Source organism: Hylobates moloch, unplaced genomic scaffold (genome assembly GCF_009828535.3).
Source record: "Hylobates moloch isolate HMO894 unplaced genomic scaffold, HMol_V3 SCAFFOLD_18, whole genome shotgun sequence".
In the NCBI taxonomy this organism is placed as follows: Eukaryota; Metazoa; Chordata; class Mammalia; order Primates; family Hylobatidae; genus Hylobates; species Hylobates moloch.
Window position 1 is genome coordinate 76880425 of NW_026652293.1, and position 26292 is coordinate 76906716.

The following is a 26292-nucleotide window of genomic DNA, read 5'->3' on the forward strand; positions in this document are numbered from 1 at the left end:
AGTGAGTTGAGGTCATGCCACTGCACTCCAGCCTGGGTGACACAGCAAGACTCCGTCTCAAAAAACAAAAACAAAAGCACACACTGTCACTTCTGATGTATCCTGTTAGTCACATACAGCCAGCTCTAAAGCGGCGGCAGAGGATTACACACGGCATGAATACCAGGGGGCAAGAATCATTGGGGTCCATGCTGGAAGCTGGTGACCCCAGTATGATTTAGTTGTTTGTTGAGCAACTATTATGAACCAGACACTGCTATCTGCCCAGTACAGTGACCAAGGAAGACAAGATACCTGCTTCCGCAGAGCTGACATTCTGGTGGGGGATATACAGCATAGCCAAGCGCATGTTTTTTTTCTTCAAATCATAGATTGTGGTAGTGCTACATGGGAAATAAGCAGGGAGATGAGGATAGCTAAAGGAAGTTACTTTAAATAGGGCAGTCAGGGAAAATGTCTATGCAATTTTAGCCGAGCCCTGAAAAAATAAGAATGAGTCATATAAAGGGCATTTCAGGCAAAAGTACCAGTAAGTGCAAAAGCCTGGAAGCTGGGAAGGGCTTGGCATTTTTGAGGAACAGAAAGGAGACCAGTGTCGTTTGGTGGGTAACGAGTGAGAGTGATCAGGCAACTGGATTTTATTCTACGAGCAATGGTAAGACATTGAAGGATTTTCAACGGAAGAGTGGCATCTTATATTTTAACGGCATTATTTGTACTACTCTGGTTGCTGGGTGTTTTGTTTTGTTTTGCTTTGTTTTGTTTGTTTGTTTGTTTATCTTGAGATGGAGTGTTGCTCTGTTGCCCAGGCTGGAGGGCAGTGGCACAATCTCATCTCACTGCAACCTCCACCTCCCAGGTTCAAGCAATTCTCCTGCCTCAGCCTCCCAAGTAGCTGGGACTACAGGCGCGCACCACCAGGCCCGGCTAATTTTTGTATTGTTAGTAGAGGCGCGGTTTCACCATGTTGACAGGATGGTCTCAATCTCCTGACCTCGTGATCTGCCCGCCTCGGTCTCCCAAAGTGCTGGGATTACAGGCATGAGCCACCACACCTGGCCAGGTTAAACATTCTTAATTTTGGTTACATTGCTTGGAGTTTTAAAAAATCTGGATGGCCAGGCTATACCCAATACCAATTAAATCAGGATCTCTGGGTGGGGCAGCAAAGTGGGGGTCCCACGCATCAGTTGTTTTTAAAACTCCCCAGATAATTCCATAGCGCAGCCAAGTTTGAGAAGCAGTGATTTAGGCAGCAGATGATGGGTGTCGGCAGTAGATTTAGATACATTTGAGAGATGCTTAGGTGGCAATGATTGTATAAACAACAATAGGCCGGCAAAGGGCTGGTCTGCAAGAGGCCTGTTTATCAAAGTATAGGCTGTTTATCCTAACCATTTGGCCAGTTTTTGTTTGTCTGTGATGGAGTCTCACTCTGTCGCCCAGGCTGGAGTGCAGTGGCGTGATCTCGGCTCACCACAACCTCTGCCGCCCAGATTCAAGCGATTCTCCTGCCTCAGCCTCCTGAGTAGCTGGGATTACAGGCACCCGCCACCATGCCTGGCTAATTTTTGTATTTTTAGTAGAGACGAGGTCTCACCATGATGGCCAAGCTGGTCTTGAACTCCTGACCTCAGGTGATCCACCCGCCTCGGCCTCCCAAAATGCTGGGATTACAGGGATGAGCCACTGCACCCAGCCTAGGCTAGTGTTTGATCAGATTTTCAGGGCAGAAGATATGTCTAGATTAGCAAGGATTTACATTTATGTTCAGTTCTCTGAGGTGTCTGATTAAATATAGACCATGATAGAGCATGGTTATTGCTTAAGAAATTCTTCCTCAGTTAAAATTATTTCTCAGCACATATAATTTCATTGATTTCCTTAGGAAACATTTTTTGAGCACTGACTATGTGCAAGACACAGTGGAGGGTATGGAGAAGGCTCTGTCCTCAGAGAATGTATAGCCTGGGAGGATACGATGGCCCCTCAGCGGAAAGTTACCCACGTATTACTCACCCTGGTGCCAAATAATTCAAATAACTCATTTTTCCAAAATAAAATATATGCCTTTACTGACAGCGTGGCCTTTAGGCTCTCTGACCCTCAATATTCTCATCTGCGAAAAGGATAAAAATAATATCTACCTAATAGAATTGAGATACCAATATAAAGAATTTAAGCATTGTGCCTGCATGTAGTATTACTATGCTTTCAAAAATGTTAGTTACTATTAGTATTATTGATCAAGAATAAATGTGTGCCATAATCAATATCTGTAAAAGACTAATACAATGGAATTGCATATATCACTGAGATTAAGTTCTAAAATTGGTGCACGAGGTAAAAATCATGCATGATCAAAGTTATCCTTGAAAACTATCTTAGACTGGCCGGGTGTGGTGGCTCACACCTGTAATCCCAGCACGTCTGGGAGGCTGAAGTGGGTGGATCACATGAGGTCAGGAGTTTGAGACCAGCTTGGCCAACATGGTGAAACCCCATCTCTACAAAACACACACACACACACACACACACACACAGTAGCTCACGCCTGTAGTCCCAGCTACTCAGGAGGCTGAGGCAGGAGAATTGTTTGAACCCCAGGAGGCGGAGGTTGCAGTGAGCCAAGATTGCACCACTGCACTCCAGCCTGGGCAACAGAGTGAGACTCCAACTCACACAAACAAACAAACAAAAACTCTTGACTGTTAAACAGTGATATTATATTAAATCATTAACGTATTTGGAATACACAGAATTCTCAGCAAGGTGGTTAAAGTTTCTCTGTGGTTATCAACTAATTATTCATTTTATTTTCCAACAATGACTTTCAAAGAAGTCACTACCACAAATCCACATGAACAATAATTGCATTTTGTCAGATAAGGAAATCCAAAAAATCATTTCACACTTTCTTCCTGTAGCATCCCCAATCTGTGTAGCACGTTTCAGGGTTGATAACACCCACTGTTCTCACAACATTGACTGTTGAGTTCACCTGGTTAAATTGTGTATGATTCAACCCCATCGTACAGCCTGCAAGGATCACGAAGAGTTGCTGAATGGAATTCCTCACACTTCTAAATTACTTTAATACATTTCCAGAATATAGTGTAATTGGAAGGCCATCATTGCTATTTGACTCCATAAAAAGCCTTGAAAAGTCATGTGGTTGCTGACTACAGACAGGATCACACTCGATTAAATCTAAAAATCCTCAAAGATTTCATTTCTAGTCATACTCCTTGGGTTAGTGGAACGTTATCCATTCTTAATATCCAGAAATGTTTATTTCTTGAGATACTGTTGAAGCACTAAGGAATGTAGGTTAGAACAGTGAAAGATTAATGATTTTGGAGTCTGTTCTGTGTCAGATGTGGACTGTACCTCTTACAAGCTATGTATACTAGGGCAAATTAATCTTTTTGGGATGGCAATATCAGTGTACCACTGAGAATTACTCTGAATATTAGAGTAATGTAATAAACTCTAATATTCACCTCATAACATAGTAAAGTTTTGTTACAATGCAGCCGGGCGCAGTGGCTCACGCCTGTAATCCCGCACTTTGGGAGGCCCAGGTGGGCGGATCACTGGAGGTCAGGAGTTCAAGACTAGCCTGGCCAGTATAGCAAAACCCCATCTCCACTAAAAATACAAACATCAGACAGGGGTGGTGGTGGGCACCTGTAATCCCAGCTACTTGGCTGAGGCAGGAGAATCACTTGAACACGGGAGGCGGAGGTTGCAGTGAGCCGAGATGGCGCCACTGCACTCCAGCCTGGGCGACAGAGTAAGACCCAGTCTGAAAAAAAAAAAAAAAAGTTTTGTTACAATGCTTTTGAAATACTAGTCTTTGGTTCCTTGAGCGATAATTGTATTAAAGTGAAGCCCTCTTTGAACCCTTATTTTTAGATAAGCAAAACTGTTAATGATTATAGATTAGAGGTTATAAAATACAAGGGAACACCAATGGGTATGAATTTAGGAAAGGCAGTATCACCCAAGGTAGGAGAGTGGGTGGATAAGACAAGTGAAATCTCAAGTAAGACCAGCAGATTTTGAGTTCTGCCTCTGCCATTTCCTAGCTGTGTGGCCTTGGTCAATGTATGTGTCGATCTGTTGCTTCTGATAGCAAAGGGGATGGTGAAATAGATTCAAGTTGAAGAAAGATAAGGTTTAAAGTGTTTTCTTTGGCTGTCATATGGAGGTTGGATTACAGCAGGAGTGTAAGGAAGAGGAAAGGATATCAGTGTTTCAGATAAGAGTCCAGGTGGCCTGGGCCAGGGTGTGATGGGGGAGTAGAGAGAAGTAGGAAGTGAAAATTAATTGGATTTGGTTGGTGAGGGGGTGATCAAGGGTGACTCCCAGGTTTCTGGTTTGTGTTATTATAAGTAACACGGAAGAACGGATGAACTTCATTGATTTCTTTGCTTTTCTCTTCTTTTTTTTTTATTTTTGAGATGAAGTTTTGTTCTTGTTGCCCAGGCTGGAGTGCAATGGTGCGATCTTGGCTCACTGCAACCTCCGCCTCCCGGGTTCACGCAATTCTCCTGCCTCAGCTTCCTCAGTAGCTGGGATTACAGGCACCTGCCACCACGCCCAGCTAATTTTGTGTATTTTTAGTAGAGATGGGGTTTCACCATGTTGCCCAGGTTGGTTTCGAACTCCTGACCTCAAATGATCCACCAGCCTCAGCCTCCCAAAGTGCTGGGATTACAGGCTTGAGCCACCATGCCTGGCCTATTTTCTATTTATTGTGGTATCTATCATACCTGCAAAAAATATTTTGTATATATTCAATTTAAAGAGTAATAATAAAATACTTATTTATCCCTTAGGTCAGTTGTGAAAAATAATTCCCTAATATACTTAAAGCCTTTGAGTACCCCCACTCCTTCTCCCCAGACGTACCCTCTATTCTGAATTTGTGTTAATCTTGCCTTTGCTATTGACTGTTTTTACCATATACATATCTATTCCTAAATAACATAGTGATTGATTTTTTATGGCTTGGAACTTTGTTTATTCTGTTTGGAGTTCATTGAACTTTTCTAATCCAAAGGTTTATAGTCAATAAAATTTGAAAAAACAAAGAAACCTCTGAAAAAAGAGAAAAAAAGAATTTAGGGATGGCAACAAGTGCAATTTGATACAAAATAATGCACTGATAATGTAAGACTAAAAATGTTTGGGGGTACAGAATGAGACGTCAACATGCAAATTTATGTAATTTATTTCATTTTATTTACATTTTGGCACAATTCAATAATATGCCTCTTAATCGGAGACTGAACCAAAGAAACAACCTTTTGACTGAGTCCTTTCTCCCACATTTTAAATGCATTCATTTGTCTTAACCCCCAAAAGTTATTTTGTTATTGTGCACAACTGCTAAAAGGACAGTGTGTTAAAAATTAGGAGTGAGTAGTCTTTAAATAAACCCTTAATTTGTTTTAAATTCCAGATTGGAACCAGAAATTAGCCACAGTTTCGCTGAATCCTCGACCACTTAATTCACTGCCAGCGCTCTACTGTCGTGAAGAGAGAAGCGGCTTTGAAAGAAATGCTTTTAAACTAAAATAACCATGGCATTCGAACAAAATAACGTTTGGCATTCTTAGGTGGCCCTTTTAGACTAAGTTAATGGCAGCAGAACTACTTTCAATTTAAGTGTGTACACAGATGGCTATAATCCTAAAATATTTACATGTTGCAAATTCTTTGCAGATTAAGTTGGTCAGCTTAGAACAGGGAATCAAGATCTATCCCTTAAGAGAACTTGAATTTTAGCCCCACTCCCAGTCTTATTGCTGATGCTGGCAAGCTATCTTACATTTAGGCCAATGGTTATACGCAGGATCAGGTAAGAAGATCATCGCGTCTGCACAATAATTGCATCAGTTGGGAAAAATAAAAAAAGAACCTGGGGGACATGGCCAATTAGGAAGAAAACTGGCACTGGAGACCCTCAAGGGGCTCTGGATGGAGAAACCCAGGTGTAACCTGGGGCTGTAGCGAGATGTGGGACTGATAAAAAGGATTAACTGCGGGTCTGTGTACAGGAGTTAGCACCCCTATCTTGGCAAGAAGAAAGCCTGACAACTAGGCATCAGCATCTCAGGCAGAAAGCTAAAGGGACTTCTCTAAGGAGAGGAAAGAATCCCAAAGAAAAAAAACCTTACATTTGGCTTCTAGGGACCCCTGCCCTCCCCCAGGTCCCCAGCATGCTAGTTGGCTCCCTCCTCACCCACTCTAAAGTAACACCTATCAACTGATAAACTTCTCCCCAGAATGCAGAGTTCCATATAGCTCTCCATTGCCTTAGTCTTAGACGTGAAGGGCCAATCAATGATCAAATGATAGGGTTCTCCAGAGAAGCAGAATATATATATATATATTTATGTAGGAAATGAGGATTTGTTTTGATGGATTGGCTTGTGCAATTATGGAGGCTGAGAAGTCCCAGGATCTGCCATCTGCAAGCTGGAAGCTTGTGAGAGCTGGTGGTTCCAGTCCAAGTTCGAAGGTTGGAACGCTGGGGAACCGGTGCTGTAAGTCTCGCTCCAAGTTTGATGGCCTGAGAACCAGGAGTGCCGACGTCAAAGGGCAGAAGACGTATGTCCTGGCTCTACCAGAGACGGCAAATTCATCCTTCTTCCACCTTTTGCTTCTATGAAGGCACTCAAAGGATTGGATAATGCCTGTCCACGTTGGTGAAGGACACCTGCTTTATTCAGTCTACTGACTCAAACGCTACTCTCCTTCAGAAACCCCTTCACAGACACACCCAGAAATCATGTTTTGCCAGCTAACTAGGCATCCCTTAGCCCAATCAGGTGAACAAGTAAAGTTAACTATCGGGCCAGGTATAGGGGTTCACTCCTGTAATTCCTGTGCTTAGGGAGGCAGAAGTGAGTGGATCGCTTGAGGAAAGGAACTTGAGACCAGCCTGGGCAACGTGGTGAAACCCCATCTCTACAAATAAATATAAAAATTAGCCAGGCGTGGTGGTGCATGGCTATAGTCCTAGCTGCTCAGGAGGCTAAGGTGGGAGGATCACCTGAGCCTGAGCAGTTCGAGGCTGCAGTGAGCCATGATCACACCACTGGACTGTAGCCTGGGTGACAGAGTGAGACCCTGTCTCCAAAAAAAAAAAAAAATTAACCATCACAAGTCTACCCCTTGTCAACTTGGCACCCATAAACATCTTAAACCATGCTTACTTTCCAAATAAAGATAATAACAAGGTCATTATCCTGCCTAACATGATATTAACATTCTGCATACAACCGAAAACGCACTAATCCCAGGGTGTTTACCTCCCACAAGAGGAGGTAAAGTCTTTGAATGATGTTTACTCTTCTCCTGATATTCTGTAACTTAAATACTACGATGTAGCATTAACAATACTCAAATACTATATATAAGGTCAGTACATCTTATGTTATATGATAAGGGAATAAGAGAGGAAATAAAGCAAACATTTTTGCCTAAAATATGTACGTATACACACAAACATGCTGATTAAAAAATGAGGCCGGGTGCAGTGGCTTACCCCTGTAATCCTAGCACTTTGGGAGACCGAGGCGGGTGGATCAGCTGAGGTCAGGCCAACACGGTGAAACCGCATCTCTACTAAAAATACAGAAATTAGCCGGGCGTAGTGGTGTGTGCCTGTAATCCCAGCTACCCAGGAAGCTGAGGCAGGAGAATCACTGGAACACAGGAGGCGGAGGTTGCATTGAGCCATGATCACGCCACTGTGCTCCAGCCTGGGCAACAGAGTGAGACTCTGTCTCAAAAAAAAATGAGGACATATGGCAGTTACAGTCCTCATTCCTGTAACTGGCCACACGGTTGCAACTGGTATTTATAAAATGCTGCCTTCTCCTACTGTCCATTCTGTATCCCTTTTGACTTCAACACACAACTCAGCAGTCATGGTTCTTTACCGGGTGGAGTGGCCTAAACCTCCATTCCTGAAGGTCCTGGCCATTAGTAGTCCTGCTTGAATTGGGCTGACACATGGTAATGATGAGGGACATCCTAAGTGATCCACATCCCAGACATATTCTTCCTTTGTGGAGTAGTGGAGTAGTAGTTCAATTTCCCCTTGGTCGTCCAGATCAACCGCCCCAACCAGCAACATAACTTCCTTCTTAGCTTGCTGACTCAGAGACAAGAGGAGCCTAAAATGGCTGGGCAGCAGTCTTCAGTCCAGTCCAGCGGGATCCTTGTATCTCCTAGTGGAAGCATTCCTCCCTCTGGAACTAAGGTCTCTAGGCCAGCAGAGCATAAAGTCCTGGGAACAGTAAGCAAACATTTTGCTAATGGGTTACTAAGGGTAATAGTGAGTCATGCCACTCCCATTTCTACCTCTTGATTCCTGGATCTGTGAATCCTAGCTATGGGACAGCGAGCACCGTATATTGGGCACTGATTCAGAGCACTGGCAGCCTTCTGGAGAACCTTGCTGCAGCCCTGCAAGGTATTGCCGCCTAGCTGGTACTGTTAACTGATTCTTTGAAAGGCTATTCCACAGCTCTGTCAAGCCAGTGGCTTCTGGTTAGTGGGGAACATAGTAAGATCAAAAAATTCCATGAACATAAGCCCATTGCTGCACCTCTTTTGCTGTAAAGTTGAATTCTTTAATCAGAAAGCAATGCTGTATGGAATATCATGATGGTGGATAATGCATTCCGTAAGTCCACAGACAGTAGTTTTGGCAGAAGTATCGTGTTCAGGGAAGACAAATCCACATCCAGATTAAGTGTCTATTTTAGTAAGGACAAACTGCTATGATGGAAGCAATCCAATGTAACCACCCTGCCACCAGGTAGCTGACCGATCGCTCCAGGGAATGGTGCCATACTGGGTGCCAGGTTGGCCTTGATGAGTTGAAGTCCACGTTGCTGAGCCCATGTGTAATCTCCTTCCTTGCCACCATGGCTATTTTATTCATGAGCCCGTTGGGTGATGACAGTGGTGGCTGGGGAAAGAATCTGACTGGTATCCACAGAATGGGTCATCCTATCCATTTGATTATTAAAATCCTTCTCTGTTGGCTGGGTGCAGTGGCACATGCCTGTAATCCCAGCACTTTGGGAGGCTGAGGCAGGAAAAATTGCTTGAGCCCAGGAGTTTGAGACCAGCCTGGTCAATATAATAAAACCTCATCTCTACAAAATAAATAAATAAATAAATAAATAAATAAATAAATAAATAACTAACTAACTAAGCCAGGCATGGTGGCACGCACCTGTAGTCCCAGCTATTCAGAAGGCTGAGGCGGGATGATTGCTTGAACCCAGGAGTTTGAGGCTGCAGTGAGCTATGATCAAACTTCTGCACTCCAGCCTGGGCGACAGAGCATATCTTTTCTCAGAAATAAAATTAATTAACAAAATCCTCTGTTGAGGTTCCCTTCAATAAACATTCACATGGGATAAATATCTTTGGGTTTTTTGCACAGAGACATCTATCCAAATACCTGTTCCCTAAATTTCTTTCTTTTTTAAAATTATAATAGAGGGGCTGGGTGTAGTGGCTCATGCCTATAATCCCAGCACTTTGGGAGGCTAAGGAGGGTGGATTTGAGGCCAGGAGTTCGAGACCAGCCTGTCCTGCATGGTGGAACCCCGTCTCTATTAAAATACAAAAATTAGCTAGGCATAGTGGCGGGTACCTGTAATCCCAGCTACTTCGGAGGCTGAGGCAGGAGAATTGCTTGAATCCGGGAGACAGAGGTTGCAGTGAGCTGAGATCACGTCACTGCACTCCAGCCTGGGCGACAGAGTAAGACTCTGTCTCAAAAAAAAAAAAAAAACTATAATAGAGCCGGGGTTTTGCCATGTTGCCCAGGCTGGTCTTGAACTCCTAAGCTCAAGCAATCCGCCTGCCTCAGCCTCCCAAAGTGCTAGGATTACAGGCATGAGCCACCATACTTGGCCCCTTCCCCAAATTTCTTTGTCACTAAATTTCCAATCACGATGGGCCATCCGGCCAAACCACTGGCTACAGCCCATGAATATTTAATTGCACATCGGGCCATTTCTCCCTCCAAGCAAAGTGCATAACCAAGTCTACTATGCAAAGTTATGCCCCACTGGGAGGATTTCTCTTTACCACTGTCCGGGGTGCCCCAGCGAGGGACTGTGGTGCTGTAGCTGTCCACTTTCAGGTGCTGCTGCATATCATGCAGAGCCATCTGTACAATAGGCCCCAGTCTTCTTTTTCTGTGTCAGCTGATCATAGGGAACTCCCCATGAAGCCACAGGTTCAGGCTGAGAAGGAGAAGCAGTGTAGGAGTGGGGACCGTGGACATTTAGACCACTTCTTATAACTTACTTGTGCCTTCAGAAGGGCCTGTTAGGGCCTAATCACATATATACCACTTCCATTTGATAACCGAATGTTGTGTTGCTATGCACGCCCAACTTTATGGCTTGGTGGGTCAGATAACATCAGTTCATGATGGGCAGCTAGGGTTGCACGGTAACTTGGTGGCCCATGGTCAAGCATTTAGTCTCTGCTGAAGCCCAGTAGTAGGCCAAGAGTTGTCTCTCAAAAGGAGAGAAACTATCCAAGGATGTTGGCAGGGCCCTGCACCAAAATTTGTTTTTAAACTTTTTTCTGCCTTTTTTTTTTGGTAAACCAAACCAATCATAAAACAACTATTTGAAATTTTACACTAATGTAGAGATTTTGCTGGTCCCCCAAATAAAAATACTATTTCCTTGCAAAACAATCCCCAATTGCAATGGTGGGTTACTCCCAGTTCATCTGACCCTATCAAGCAATGCACTTTCATTCCCCACACCTGGCTAACTATTGCCATTAATGCAAACCACAGCAAAAGGGGATAAACAGTTCAGCAAAAATCTATACAACTAGAGTCAGTTCTGTTACATCTGCTGGGTTCCTCTTTTCTTTTGTTCATGCTTATGAACTTGCAACGTCCACACCTGGCTTGACAGAAGCAGCACAGGGGTAGCTTGGACCCAACATAGGCCTGAACTGGGCAGGTTTCCTGAGCCCAGCCCAGAAAACCAGGCCGAACAAAGGTGTCCCAGGGTTTCTCTGGAGCAGCAGCAGCAGCACCATGCCTGTCTCCCATCGCCTGGTCTCCTCACTGAGGGGAGGCCTGGAAAAATGGCAAGAGTCAGCAGAGGAGAGGGTCCCCATCACAGCGCAGCGATGCCAGCTGGCATCTTCCTGCTGAAGACCTCTGGACAGAGGACATGATCCCAATGTTTGGCAGTGATCCATAGAAAACCCTCTGTATGGAGGGGACCCAAGTGGGAACCCAAGACAGCTGGTTCGAGCCTCGAGCACTCCTGTTGACAGACACCTACTTGAGGTTTTGAGAGACTAAAGGGATGGGAGTGTGCAGGAATGGGAGTGATGGGTGCTGCTGCTTCTCAAGCTCCATCTCAGCAGCCCTCTGTAGTTGGAGGGATAGAAGCAGCTGGAAGCTGCTGAAGCCTCTTTGTCTTGTTCTAGGGATGCGGCTGGTGGCATGCTGGAGAGTCCACATGTGGTGCTTCCAGCCTCGGTCCTGGTCAGCAGGGTGAGTGTGCTACCAGGAGTCAGAGTATTGGGGGGCTCCGGCTCCCACCGTGGGAAGGGGGCTGCAGGCTTTCCCCGCTGGCCTGAGTGGAGCAGCATGCAGCACACAGACAGGGAAAGCACATCTGTGGGGGCTGGAACAGACACAGCCAGCCCTGAGGGGCTGCTGCCACTGGGCAAGGCCACATCTGAGGCCTCACCCCCACCTTGGGAAAGGGTAAATTGATTCGCATCTTTGCAGTCTGGGAGATGCCACTGCCAGCCGTTGATGAACCAGTTACACATCTGCAGTGCTGACAGGTTGGTCTGACCAGAAAGGCTCAGCTTCCCCGGCCCCGGGGTGGGGGAGGCATTACAGAGGTGCAAGTACAGCCAGTCCCCACGGGTCTCCACTGACTCCTTGGACAGGCTTCCCCTGATTTTCCTCTTGCCTGCCAGGGAGAGGAGGCTTTCGTCTCCACCTAGATCGCTGTCCATGTGGTGCCTAGGGGCTGGGCTGGACCTGGGGCAAGGCTTGCGGAGACAGTGGTGAGCCACCTCTACTGACTGCTTCTTGGATGCTCTCCTTGCTCAGGCTCCTTGGCCTGGTACCAGACTCAACCCCTGAAAATCCCGATGAATGAGCAAGGCCCTATCCTTCACTGGGTGCTGTGACCCTGGGCAAGTGTCCTTCCCTCTCTGAGCTCGAGTCCTCTCTTCACTTTTCCTAGCAGTTTTTGGGCCCGTGCGGCCTCAGGCTCAGGGTGGGGCACCCTGGCAGGGGAACTGGTGGTGGGGAGGGGGGGCGCAGTGCTCCCAGTACTTGCCCCGCCTGACAGCTCACTGAATGCTCAAACCTGGAAAGCACGGGGGGTCTGACAGTGGATCCCCTCTACTCCCCTCTGCACCCTCCTCGCCCTCCCCTGCCTGCCTAGAGGGAGAAAACAGACTTTGTACTCTTGCTTCAAAGTTCTAAAGGCTGGAGGTGTGACTCATCTATATGGGCCTACCCAAAAGCTCCCCTACCTGCCACTGACAGATCTGCTGGTCACATGGCCCAAGTGGCAGAGCAGCTTGCACAGCACCCTGGACCTGTTGTAGAGCCTTCTCTTGTCCTGGGACCCACTCAAAATTCACAGCTTTTCAGGTCACTCAGTAAATGCCCAGCGTAACACACCCAAATGAATATGTTGCCTCCAAAAATCCAAAGAGGCCCAGCAGGCATTGTGCCTCTTTCTTGGTTGTGGGAGGAGCCAGATGAAACAACTTAATCTTCACCTTAGAAAGGATATCTCTCACCAAAACAAGCACATGAAAACATCTAGTATCAACTGAAATGTTTCCATTCCATTGTTGCAATTAACATCATGAATGGACTTCCTAAACTGATTACCCCACTGTGGGAACCCAACTGGATTCCTACTTTGTTGGACTCTCTTTCCTGATTTTAACAATTTACCATCCCATTCTCTGCTCTGTGATTTTTTAAAAGCTTATTCCATGTTCTGCAGCATTGTGATTGTATGCTGGCTACACTGCTTTGAGAATGCTCTTTCTCATGAAACAAATACGTAAATTTGTTTGAAATGACGTTCTCTCAAAAGAAAGAAAAGGCAAGAGAGAGAGAGACAGGAAAGGAAGGAAGGAAGGAAGGAAGGAAGGAAGGAAGGAAGGAAGGAAAGAAGGGAGGGAGGGAGGGAGGGAGGGAGGGGGGAGGGAGGGAGGGAGGGAAGGAAAGAAGGAAGGATATCTCGACACCACACATCACTGGACCCCTAGAAATTTCACTGAGGTAAAAGACCCCTGAATTTCAGTTGGATTTATTACCCACTCTTTAACATGGTAATGTCTTACCGTATGTCTACAGTTATGGCTACTTCTTGCTCACTATGTCCAATCAGCATAATGTCATCAAAGTAATGGACCAGTGTGGTATCTTGTGGAAGGAAAGGGTGATCAAGATCCCCATGAACTAAATTATGACCTAGGGCTGCAGAGGTGATATGCCCTGAGACAGGACAGTGAAGGTGCACTGCTGGTCATGTCACTGAAAGCAAACTGCTTAGGGTGGGCCTTATGGAGAGGGATGGAGAAAAGGCATTTTCCAAGACAGTAGCTGCATACCAGGTAGCAGGGGATGTGCTCATTTTCTCAAGCAATGACACATCTGGTACAGCAGCTGCAACTGGAGTCACCATCTGCTTAAGCTTATAATAATCCACTGTCATTCTCCGAGATCCATCTGTCTTCTGCACAAGCCGAATAGTGTTTGAATGGGGATGTGGTGGGAATCACCACCCTGTCAGTTTCCTTAGGTAATGCAGGGTTTCCTCAGAGGAGGAAAGGCTGATATCACTGTGACTGGGAATGCCACTGTCACTGGGGTTGGGGAAGCCACTTCCACTGGGATGGGGAGACCACTGGCAAAAAAGACTCATCAGATTTTAGGGGCTCAATGTCTCCAGCTTTATCTAGGTCTTCCCAAACATCCCCATTTCAATTGACAGGATTCCACTATTTCCTAATTAATGTCCCCACTTTAAGAGCGGATGCCCTGTGGGGCTGGAAATTCAACATGCACTGTAATTCATCAAGTCCCAGGATTTGATTCTCAGCAATTTCAGTGACATTAGGAGCAATAACCAATGCTATTATACTTCTTAGTTTTCCAAAAATGTTTAAAAATATCATATACAGAATCCTTGAGGTCTTTTTTTTTTGTTGAGACGGAGTCTCGCTCTGTCGCCCAGGCTGGAGTACCATGGCACAATCTTGGCTCACTGCAAGCTCTGCCTCCCGGGTTCACGCCATTCTCCTGCCTCAGCCTCCAGAGTAGCTGGGACTACAGGCACACGCCACCACGCCTGGCTAATTTTTTGTATTTTAGTAGAGACAGGGTTTCACCGTGTTGCCCAGGCTGGTCTTGAACTCCTGAACTCAGGCAATCCACCTGTCTCGGCCTCCCAAAGTGCTAGGATTACAGGCACGAGCCACCGTGCCCGGCCCCCTTGCTTCTTATAAGGAGTTGATTAGGATTATCCAAGCATGGACTATCAGGACTCTCTTTACTACTGGATACAGAGTCATCAGCCCCTTTAAATCCAATCAGATTACACTGCAAATTTCAGAAGCCCCAGAAACAATTCAAAAAACTAATTCTTAGAATTATCTTATTCTAGTACCATTCTTGGTACCAAAATCTGCATTAATTAGGGTTCTCCAAGGAAATAAAACCAATGCCATGTGTACACACACACACACACACACACACACACACACACACACACACACAGAGAGAGAGAGACTTATGAGGAAGTGGCTCACATGAACACCACAACTGGAAGGCCTCACAATCTACCATCTGCAAACTGGAGGCCCAGGAGAGCTGCTGGTGTAGTTCTAGTCCAAGCCAAAAGGCCTTACAACCAGGAGAGCCAATGGTGTTAAGCACCAGCCCAAACTCAAAGGCCAGAGAAGATGAATGTCCCAGCTCAAGCAGAGAGCAAATTCACTATTCCTCTGCCTTTTTGTTCTATTAAATATCTGGACACTCAACAGACTGGACGATGCCCATCCACACTGGTGAAGGCAATCTTTTTTTTTTTTTTTTCAGGGTTAAGTGTCATTTTATTATAAATGCCAATTAGGATATGGAGGGGATTTAAGTTTTCCTTACATTATCGAAAAAAATTTGATATGCAATTGGTAATTTAGGCTCTCTAAAGGTTTGAGATTATAACAATAATACATTTCCTTTTGACTTTTGACCGAATACCTCCCACACTGATTTTTACAATATCCAATAAGTTGGTGAAGGCAATCTTTACAGTTCATTGATTAAAATGTTAATCTCTTCCAGAAACACCCTCATAGACACACCTAGAAACAAGGTTTTAACGATAGCTGTTTTAACCTTGTTTCTGGGCATCCCTCATCCCAGTCAAGTTGACATATTACCATCACATAACTTTATCATTTGACATGAGATTTGTCAAAAGTTACATCCATAAAATCCAAAAAAGCCATCTTCCTAATTTCCCTTAGAATTTCTTATTTGATCTGTTGGTTAAGAGTGTGTTGTTTAATTTCCATGTATTTGTGAATTTTCTAGTTTTGTTATAGATTTCTAGCTCCATTCCACTGTAATCAGAAAAGATACTTTGTATGATTTCAGTATTTCTAAACTTGTTTTGTAACCTATCCTCTGTTCTGGACACTGTTCCATGGGAGTGTACTATTTAATTTATAATGTTAATCAAGTCCTCTTGGGGGAAGTGTACTATTTAATTTATAATGTTAATCAAGTCCTCTATTTCCTTATTAATCTTCTAAATGTTCTAATAATAATAATTTTTATTATTAAAATGGGGTATTGAAGTTTCTATTATTGTGGAACCATTTCTCGGTTCAAGTCTGTCAGTGTTTGCTTCATATATTTTGGTGGGGCTCTGTTGCTTGCTGAGTATGAATATGTTTATAATTGTTACATCTTCTTGATGAACTGACCCTTTTATCAATAGATAATTCCCTTCTTTGTCTCTTGTAACAGTTTTAAATGTAAAGTCTATTTTGTGTAACAACTTTTTCCATCCTTTCACTTTCAACCTATTTGTATTTTTGGATTAAAGTGAGTTGCTCATAGACAGCATACAGTTGGATTCTTTTATACCTAACTTCCTTCATTACTGCCTTCTTTTGTCCTTAGCTGATTTTTTTGGTAGGGTTTTGTTTAATTTCCTTATCATTTCCTTTGTGTATATATTTTAGATGTTTTCTTAATGGTTACCATGAAGATTACAATGAACATCCTAAATTTGTAACAATATTTTAATTGATACTAACTTAGCTTCAATAACATACCAAAACTCTGCTCCTATACAGCTCTTTCCTGACCTTATTGTTGTCACAAATTACATTTTTATGCAGTGTACCCAGTAGCATAAATTTGTAATTATTTTTTATGCATTTGTCTATTAAATCGTGTAGAAAATAAAACGTGGAGTTGCAAAACAGAAATACATTAATACTGGCTTTTACCTTTTTAGCTTTACTGGAGATCTTTATTTCTTCATTCAGCTTGAAGTTAACTGGCTAGTTTCCTTTCATTTCAAACTGAGAGACTCCCTGTAGCTCTTTCCCTGTAGCTTTTTTTTTTTTTTTTTTTCTTGAGACAGTCTTGCTTTGTCACCCAGGCTAGAGTGCAGTGGCGTGATCTCAGCTCACTGCAACCTCTGCCTCCCGGGTTCCAGTGATTCTCCTGCCTCAGCCACCCTAGTGGCTGGGATTACAAGCACCCACCACCACGCCTGACTAATTTTTTTTGTATTTTTGGTAGAGATGGAGTTTCACCATGTTGGCCAGGCTGGTCTCAAACTCCTGGCTTCAAGTGATCCGTACACCTTGGCCTCCCAAAGTGCTGGAATTACAGGTGTGAGCCACTGCGCCTGGACACATAGCACTTCTTGACAGGAAAGGCCTATGGCTAATATTCTTCCTCCACTTTCGTTTATCTACTTATGTCTTAATTTCTCCTTCATATTTGAAGGATAATTTTGACAAATATTCTTAGTTTTTTCTTTTAGTACTTTAAGTAAATGTTATCCCATTTTTTTTTTTCTGGCCTCTATGATTTTTGTCAGAAATCAGCTTTTAATCTTACTGAGGGTCCCTTGTACATCATGAATCACTTCTCTCTTGATGCTTTCAAGATGCTCCATCTTTGTCTTTTGACAGTTTGATTATGTGTCTCAGTGTAGATCTCTTTTGTGTTTATTCTACTTTGAATGCATTGAGCTTCCTGGATTTGTAGATTCATGCCTTTCATCAAATTTTGGAAGTTTTTGATGAATTATTTCTTCAAATATTCTTCCTGACTCTTTCTGGGACTCCTGTAATGCATGTTGGTCCACTTGATGGTAGGGTCCCTTAGGCTTTGTCCCCTCTTCTTCATTTTCCTTTCTGCTCCTCAGACTGAATAATTTCAGTTGTCCTATCTTCAAGTTCACTGATTCTTACTTCTGCCTGCTCAAATCTTCTGAATTCCGCTAGTAAATTTTTTCATTTTAGTCACCATAATTTTCAGCTCCAGAATTTCTGTTTGGTTCCCTTTTATCATTTCTCTTCTTGGATATTCTTTTGTTCCCACATCATTTTCCTGGTTTCCTTTAGTTCTTTGAGCATATTTGAGACAGTTGATTTAAAGTCCTTGTCTAGTAAGTCTGACGTATCATCTTTCTCAGGGATGGCTTTAGTCTTTTTATTTTTTTTTCCTGTGAGTAGACCATACTTTCCTGTTTCTTTGTAGTTTGTTGCTGTTATTAAAAATGGACATTTGAATATTATAATGTGGAAACTCTGTAAATCAGTTTTTCTTTTCCCTAGGGTTTGCTGTTGATTGTTGAAGTCTAAGATTGTGTTACTGATTTTTCCAACCTTTTTTTGTTTTTGTTTTTGCAAAAACTGTACTCCTTATTGTATTAGTTACTGAAGTCTCTGTTCCTTTAGTTTGTGTTCAACTAGTGCTTTGACAAAGATTTCCTTAAATACTAAGATTACACACACACACATACACACACACACACACACACACACACACACACACACGAGCTCTGGGCTCAGGGATTCCAACTCTGCCTCAGCCTTCTCTTCTTGCACTAACCCTAGAGATCAGCTGAACGTGAGAGCTTAGTATCTTCTCAGGTCTTTTCTGGGCATGTGTCCTGCCCTGAGCATGTGTATGGCTTTCTGTATTCCCTAATACACACTTTTGAATGACCTAATTTCCCAAATAAACTCTCCTCTGTTCTTCCTCCCAGGCTTTAGATTGTGTATTATATGCCTCAACTGTATATCATCTTTTGCTCCAAGCAGTTGTGGTTTTTTTGTTCTCCTTATAATGTTTCCAAGCAATGCTCACCACTTTTCCATCCTAGGTGAATTCTGAGTTAGATAAAACACAGATGGGCACTAGTGTCAGCCCTTCAGGTAGCCACAGAGAGGTTAAAACAGAAAAACCACAGTAATTTGCAAATAAGGTCTGCTCTGCTCCCTTTAGAACCAGAGATCAGGGTCCCACACTGGCAATGCAGGTTGCTTTCTTCAAGATTGCCATTGACCTGGAAAGGGGACGGGCAAGGACAAGTAAAAACACCACACAGCTTTCCTACCATTTTTAATTTGCCTTTTTCTTGATTTGTTGTTTACCTGACTGATGTAAACCTGTGTTTTCCAGAGTTCTGACAAAGTTCATTCTGACAGTTTCTATTTGTTTTTTGATGATTCTGTGGAGAAATGGGTGTTTGGAGCTGAAACTCTGCCATTTTTCTGATGCCAGCCCCAAAATTTATATCAAATGCAAAAGGCCCAGAATAGCAAAATCAATCTTGAAAAGAACAAAGCTGGAGGGCTTGTACTCCTCAATTTCAAAACATGCTATAAAGCCACAGTATCAAAACACTGTGGTGCTGGTATAAAAACAGAGGGGCAAAGGCATTTCAATGGGAAAAGAATAGTATTTTCAACTAATGGTGCGAGGACAAGTAAGTATCTACACACAAGGAGATACACTAAGGCTTTTACCTCGTATCACATGAAAATTAACTCGACATGGATCACAGACGGTTTTGTGAAATGGTCTTTCACACGTGAAAGTTTAAACTATACATTTTTTAAAAACATCAAATAAAACTTTTAATGACCTTGGATTAGGCAGATTCCTTAAATGTGACACCAAAAACAACCCAGGGAAGGAAAAACTGATAAACTGGATTTGACCGAAATTTAAAACTTTTGCACTTCAAAAAACATAACCAAGACAATGAAATGGCAAGCCACAGACTAGAAAAAAAATTTGCAAATTATGTCTAATACAGAATCTGTATCCAGAATGTATAATGACTTCTTATGTAATAAAAAACAACCAATTTAAAAATGGGCAAAATATTTGAATAAACATCACCAAGGATATATAAATAGACATAAAAAATGCTCAAACATCATTAGTCATATTAGGGAAACACAAACTGAAACAAGAAACCAACGGTTCATACCCACTAGAAAGGTTATAATCAAAAGATACACAATGACAAGTATTGATGAGGATAGGATGTGAAGAAATGGAAATCCTTATACATTGTTTGTGGGAATGTAAAGTGATGTAGTCACTTTGGAAATTTCTTTTAAACATTAAACATAAATGTATGATCTGACCCAGAGATTCCATTCCTAGGTATCTACCCAAGAGAAACAAAAACCTATGTCCACACAAAGACTTAAATGCAAATGCTCACAGCAGTACTATCATAATATTAAAAAACCCTGAAAATAACTCAAGTGTCTATGAACAGATGAATGAAGAAAATGTGGTATATCCATATAATAGAATATTATTCAGCATTAAAAAGGAATGAAGCACATGGTATTGTCTCAAAAGATATTAAAAAAACAAGCCAGATGCAAAAAGATTAAATATTGTGATTTCATTTATGTGAAATGTCCAAGAAAGGCAACTCTATTGAAACAAAAAATAGACTTGTGAGGTTGGGTGTGGGAATGGGAGTGACTACAAACGGGCAGGAGGAATCTTTAGGGTGTGATGGAAATGTTCTAAAATTGCACAATAGTGACAGTTGCATAATTCTGTAAATTCATTATATCATTGAATTGTATCCTTAAAATAGGCAAATGTTATAGTGTATGAATCACACTTCAATAAAGTTGTTTAAATAAAAATTATATGCATGTATCACTTTGATAAAAAATAAAATGACAAAGCCAGAAAAAAGTCTAAGAAAGGTGAAAGAAGACTAATGGATGCTGTGTATAAAGGTCACCCAGATCTTTTCTTCTCAGGTAGATTCTAGAAAGATGGATGCTATTCTACAAAAACATCTAGACTAATGGTTGTTGGTGTTTCCAAGCAAAATTACTTTTCAACCTTAAGAGAAAAAAGCAGTGAGTAACAAGTTACAAAGCCAATAATCTCTTCCTTCCCTAAATTCTGGAAGCACTTTCCACACAGGCAATCTTTTAGCTTGTACAGTATACGACTCTGGTATCTAATGATAGCATATTCTTTCATTTATAATACCAGTATTTGTGTCAGTGTGGGTGTTCATACGGTTTCTAAAGACCAGGCCTATAAAATGATGTCAAATATCAACATCTCAATTATCCTTCCCCAAAAGTATACTGACCATGATTTACACTGTAGATTCCTAAAACTATTAATCACTGAATGTACTCAGTTCTCAGGTACATTTGAAACAGCAATTTATTCTCAGTACCTGCTATAACTCATTTCTTTCTTTCTTTTTTTTTTTTTGAGATGGAGTCTCACTCTGTTGCCCAGGCTGGAGTGCAGTGGCTCAATCTTGGCTCACTGCAAGCTCCACCTCCTGGGTTCACGGCATTCTCTTGCCTCAGCTCCGCCCTGAGTAGCTGGGGCTACAGGCACCCGCCACCATGCCCGGCTAATTTTTTGTATTTTTAGTAGAGATGGGGGTTTCACCATTTTAGACAGGATGGTCTCCATCTCCTGACCTTGTGATCCACCTGCCTCGGCCTCCCAAAGTGCTGGGATTACAGGCATGAGCCACCGCGATCAGCCTATAACTCATTTCTTAAAAATAATTTTAAAAAACTATATGCTCTTAAAAATATAAACAATACAAAAATATTTAAAGAAAACTTCAAAGTTCTCTCCTAGTGACCAATGTTAACCATTTGATATACACCCTTGCATATTTTGTCCTTGGTTTAGACCAACAAATATACACAGCTTTATATTTTATTCCCTCCTCTCTTCTATTTCATAGAATACCATCTTATGCTATTAACAGACCTTCACATTGTTTTCAATTACATATGAAATAGGGCTGCCTTTTTCTTTTTTAAAAATGTATCTTTTTTTTTCTGAGATAGTCTCACTCTGTCACCCAGGCTGAAGTACCGTGGCACAATCTCAGCTCACTGCAACCTCCGCCCCCAGGTTCAAGTGTTTCTCCTGCCTCAGCCTCCCAAGTAGCTGGGATTACAGGTGCCTGCCACCACACTCAGCTAATTTTTGTATTTTTAGTAGAGATGGGGTTTCACTACGTTGGCCAGGCTGGTATCGAACTCCTGACCTCAGGTGATCCACCCGTCTGTCTCAGCCTCCCAAAGTGCTGGGATTACAGGTGTGAGCAACCGTGCCCGGCCTTCTTTTTTCTTTTTGTAATGTGATTGCTGGTGAGTCAAAGGATTTGCAAATACAAATTTTAACAGATATTGTCAAATTGCTTCCCCTACAGATTGTAGTAATTCACACTGTAACCAGCAGTTTATGAAAGTATCTATTTCTCCACGTTCTTGATAGCACTGATCTTCTCATATTTACCAATCCGAGATGAGAAGTGGTTTCTCATTGTTAAGTTATATTTTTTTATCTATAGGGAAAGGTGGAGGTGGATACTTTCCATGTTTTGGGCCATTGATATTTCTTTTTCTGTGGATTGCTTGATATATATTAATTTTTTGTCCATTTTTCTATTACTTGTCACTTTATTCGCTCTTTGTACATTAGGGATATGCATTGAAATATTTTTTCCCAAGTTTGTTTTCTCAGGCTTTAAAAAAAAACTTTGTTCATAATACTATATATATATTTTATATATATATAGTATTTATATATATATAAACTCAGTTCAATCTGAACATTTTTTCCTTAGGTTCCTGAGTTTGCTGTTTTTATGAAGGCGGCTTTCTCTAAGATTAGATAAGCCTGTGTTAAGTTCCCAAATATGCTTGCATCTATTTCTGGAATGTCTATTCCATTTCTCTTATGTATTTGTTCTTTCTCATAGCAATGCTATATATTTTTATTACGGTAGCTGTGTACTGTTCTAACATCTGGCGGGAAAAAGACTCCTCTCTCAACATGTTACTTTCTCAAAAATGCCTCAGATATTCTTGCATCCCTATTCAACTATATTCATTAATTAGTATATTAAAAATGTATACTAAATAGGCCCTCTTCCCATTTCAGTGTCTTGTTCTGCCATGCAGTTTCCATCTACTGAGTTTTGAAATTTAGAGTATACAGTTTTAGCAATTTTCCTGTGCTCACATTAGGGCCTTCTTAAGCATAATACAGTAGTCTCCCCATATCTGTGGTTTCATTTTCATTGGTTTTAGTTACCGGAGGCCAAACCTGCCCCAAAAATATTACATTGAAAATTCCAGAAACAATTTATGAGTTTCAAACTGCAAGCAGCTCTCAGTACCATAATGAGACATCAGGCCATCCTTCTCTGTCCTGCCTAGAATGTCAGTCATCCCTTTGTCCTGTGTCTCCACACTGTCTGCAGTACCTGCCTGTTAGTCACTTAGTAGCTGTCTCGGTTATCAGATCGAGTGGTTATCAGATCGACTGCCTGGTATCTCAGTGCTTGTGTTCAAGGAACCCTTATTTTACTTAATAGTGGCCCCAAAACACAAGAGTAGTGATGCTGGCAATTCAGGTATGCCAAAGGGAAGCTGTAAAGTACTCATTTCAAGTGAAAAGGTGAAAATTCTACTGAAGGAAATAAAAACAAATCATACGCTGATGTTGCTAAGATTTACAGTAAGAACAAATCTGTGAAATTTTGAAGGAGGAAGAAGAAATTCATGCTAGTTTTGTTGTCCCATCTCAAACTGCAAAAGCTGTGGCCACGGTGCATGATAAGTGCTTAGTTAAGATGGAAAAGGCATTCCATTTATGGGTGGAAGATACCAACAGAAAACATCTTAATATTAATGGCAATGTGTCACTCCAGAAAGCACTGAGCCCATGCAAAGACTTCAGTGAGGAATCCCTTGAAATGAGTGACACCAAGCCATTACACAGACGGTCAACAGCAGCCCATCGCTACATCACGATGCCTACATCACCTCACTGCATCTCATCATGGAGGCACTGTAGCATCTCCCATGATCACGAGAAGGGTAAATACAGTACAATAGAGGATACTTTGAGAGAGAGAGCACATCCACATAATTTTTATTACAGTACATTGTTACAATTGTTCTATTTTATTATGTTATTAATCTCTTACTATGCCTCATTTATAAATTACACTTTATCAAAGGTATGTATTGGAAAAAACAGTATATATATGATTTGGTACTACTACCCACACTTTTAGGCATCCATTGGGGGTCTTTGAACGTATCTCTCATGGATAAGGGGGGAACTACTGTATATCTTGTATTATATTATAGTTGTCTTCTTTCATGTAAAACATGGTTTTGGCTGGGTATGGTGGCTCATGCCTACAAAATAAATGTGTGGTGGCATGTGCTTGTAATCCCAACTACTCAGGAGTCTGAAGCAGGAGAATTGATTGAACCCGGGAGGCGGAGGTTGCAGTGGGCTGAGATCACGCCACTGCACTCCAGCCTGGGTGACAGAGCGAGACTCTGCCTCAAAAAAAAAAAAAAAAAAAAGAAAAAAAAACACAACCCCCCCCACCATGATTTTACTCCTTGAATTTACTGCTAAGCTAATCAGTCTCATCAGCCCCTCACTCATTTTGTTCGGTTGCTCCAACTTTCCAAATTCTTTCCCGCCTCTGGGCCTTTGTACAGTACATGTCCCTCTGTCTGCTCTGCACTCATCTGCTTGGTCTATTTAGACATTATTTCCATTAATGGCCTTCTCCAACCCCTGCTAAATTAAGACTAGATTCTCATTCATCAGACCTTGTACTTTTCCACTGCAGCATGTAACTACTGTTTATAAATCTCTATTTGGTTACCATGCTGTCCCCCACTACAGTAAGTTTCAGGACGACTGTGCTCCTGTCACCACTGCATACCTAATACCTAGGAAGAGTCTAACACATATACTTGAGGAGGAGAATGAGTTCTTATTATCTGTCTCTGAACCATTACTAAAAATACATTTTAACAGTGCAGTACTTGCAACCAAGATAAGAATGCAGACTTTAAAAGCCCATTTTCTATTAAACAGAAATTATATATTCATTATACATTATTTTTACATATAAGTCACTATTGATCAGTAATTGGCTTGTAGGATAATCTGTATTGTTCTTTATACTTACTGAGTCTAACGATACTGCTCCTATTTTAGAATTTTTCTTCAACTAAGTATTACACTACAGAGATAAAGCTCTTTCCTATATACTAGTATTACTAACCTCTCTTAGTAGAACAAAAACACAATACACAAAGCATACTAGAAATATTTGGTTCATTTAATCAGCTATTCATGGTGTAATAAAATAAATTTAAGTGGCACCTAATTTAACATTTAAAATAGTTCATTAAAAGATAATCTACAAAACAATGTTATGCCTAATTGTCAAAATAACACCTTTTTTTCAAGAAAGGAGAAATAAAGGCATAATCAAAATTATGGCTAAAAACTTGGGTTCATTTTGACACTTACAGATGATTTTGTAGGCATATCAGCAGGCACAATGTTGAAAACCAATCCACTAGATTTAAAACTAATGGTAAGATAAAACAGAAAAGATATACATTTCAGAGGTAATGTTTGAAATTAAAGAAAAATATCCACCATATATTACAACAGATCTTTTAATGACTAATTATTTTTAACATAAAGATTGTTGTTTTGGGAAACATCTTTTCTCTTTGAACATTTTACTAAATGTTCAATGTATTAAATAACTGACAGAAATAAGTTCTGTGTTCTGTACAAATTAAAGGTCCCATGAATACATAACCCCCTCCCAGCCCCACCAAAGCTCAATTTTGCATGGTCTCAGCAGAAAATAAACAGCCCAAAATTGAAACAGAATTCATAGCATTACAAAAGTTTACAGAACCCCTATGTTTTCATCATTTGCTTCTAACAACAAAGATTGCAATGACAGAACTGAATGATCAGAATGTAAAAATATTTGTGCAAAACTGCATTAATTGTTCTTACCATCTAATAGGGGTAAAACTTAAGAACACGCAATGACAATAATGAAGAAAAACTACATTAAAAGTAATGCTACTTTTGATATCAAACAACATGGATTATACTATTACTAAACATTGAAAAAAAAACCGTGGCACCATGAGAGCAGCAGGAGCAACAAATGATTTGGCAATTCCAGCTAAAGAAAACTGACACTGGAATATGCCAAAGTTAATCTCCACAGTAGGCATCCATCTGAAAAGACTGGAAACAACTGTAGGGCTTCAAACTTACTTCAATGTCTTTATTCTTGAATTTGCAGGTCATAAATGAAATATTTAAGAAAGTCTTTTCCCCTCCTTCTCAAGGAGTGTTTCTTGCGTTACTGGCAATCATTAAAAGAGTTGAATCATAGACTCTCTGGATTTACCAACACCAATCCATTTAACTAGGAGAATACAAAGAGAAAAGGAATTGCATCAATTCATCTCTAATGTTCACTCTTTGGGATTAAAAAACAGGTAGTCCCCCACTTCTCTCAGTATCACCATAACTTTTCCCTATGCGCCTTTTCGCTGTTCTCTATTCTGTTAGCAGACTGTGCCTATTTCTAAACAGGATGTACAAACAAGACCCAGCACAGGATAGTATGCCTTACTGTTCCCTTTTTCACTGCGCAATATTTTCAGTTTCCTAATTTCTAATGACTTAGGATAGTAAAATATTGACCAACACCAGCAGAAACCTACAGAAAGTTGATGATCAAGTTCCTGATAACTGGCCAAGATAAGCATCTTAAACATCTAGATGAGAATATGATTTTA

At 41.5% G+C, this 26292-nt stretch overlaps 2 protein-coding genes and 1 pseudogene across 5 annotated transcripts in view; 1 reads left to right on the forward strand and 2 right to left on the reverse strand.

Annotated features, from left to right (window-relative positions):
* The window catches only part of SPMIP3 (sperm microtubule inner protein 3), a 36954-nt gene extending 30666 nt beyond the window's left edge, over positions 1-6288 (forward strand). Inside the window, exon 5 of one of the 2 annotated variants that reach the window (XM_032136525.2) lies at positions 5471-6288. In XM_032136525.2, coding sequence (XP_031992416.1) covers positions 5471-5589 — 119 coding nt within the window. In that variant the 3' untranslated portion in view covers positions 5590-6288. The remainder of the gene's footprint in view (positions 1-5470) is intronic. The other variant, XM_058430495.1, reaches the window with a different exon arrangement.
* Positions 6289-11356: 5068 nt separating this feature from the next.
* On the reverse strand, positions 11357-12103 carry LOC116457365 (homeobox protein TGIF2-like; annotated as a pseudogene).
* Positions 12104-24773: 12670 nt separating this feature from the next.
* The window catches only part of ADSS2 (adenylosuccinate synthase 2), a 43193-nt gene continuing 41674 nt past the window's right edge, over positions 24774-26292 (reverse strand). For all 3 annotated transcript variants that reach the window (XM_032136528.2, XM_032136529.2, XM_058430494.1), the window contains one exon: positions 24774-25916. In XM_032136528.2, the coding sequence (XP_031992419.1) occupies positions 25864-25916 (53 nt within the window). In that variant the 3' untranslated portion in view covers positions 24774-25863. The remainder of the gene's footprint in view (positions 25917-26292) is intronic.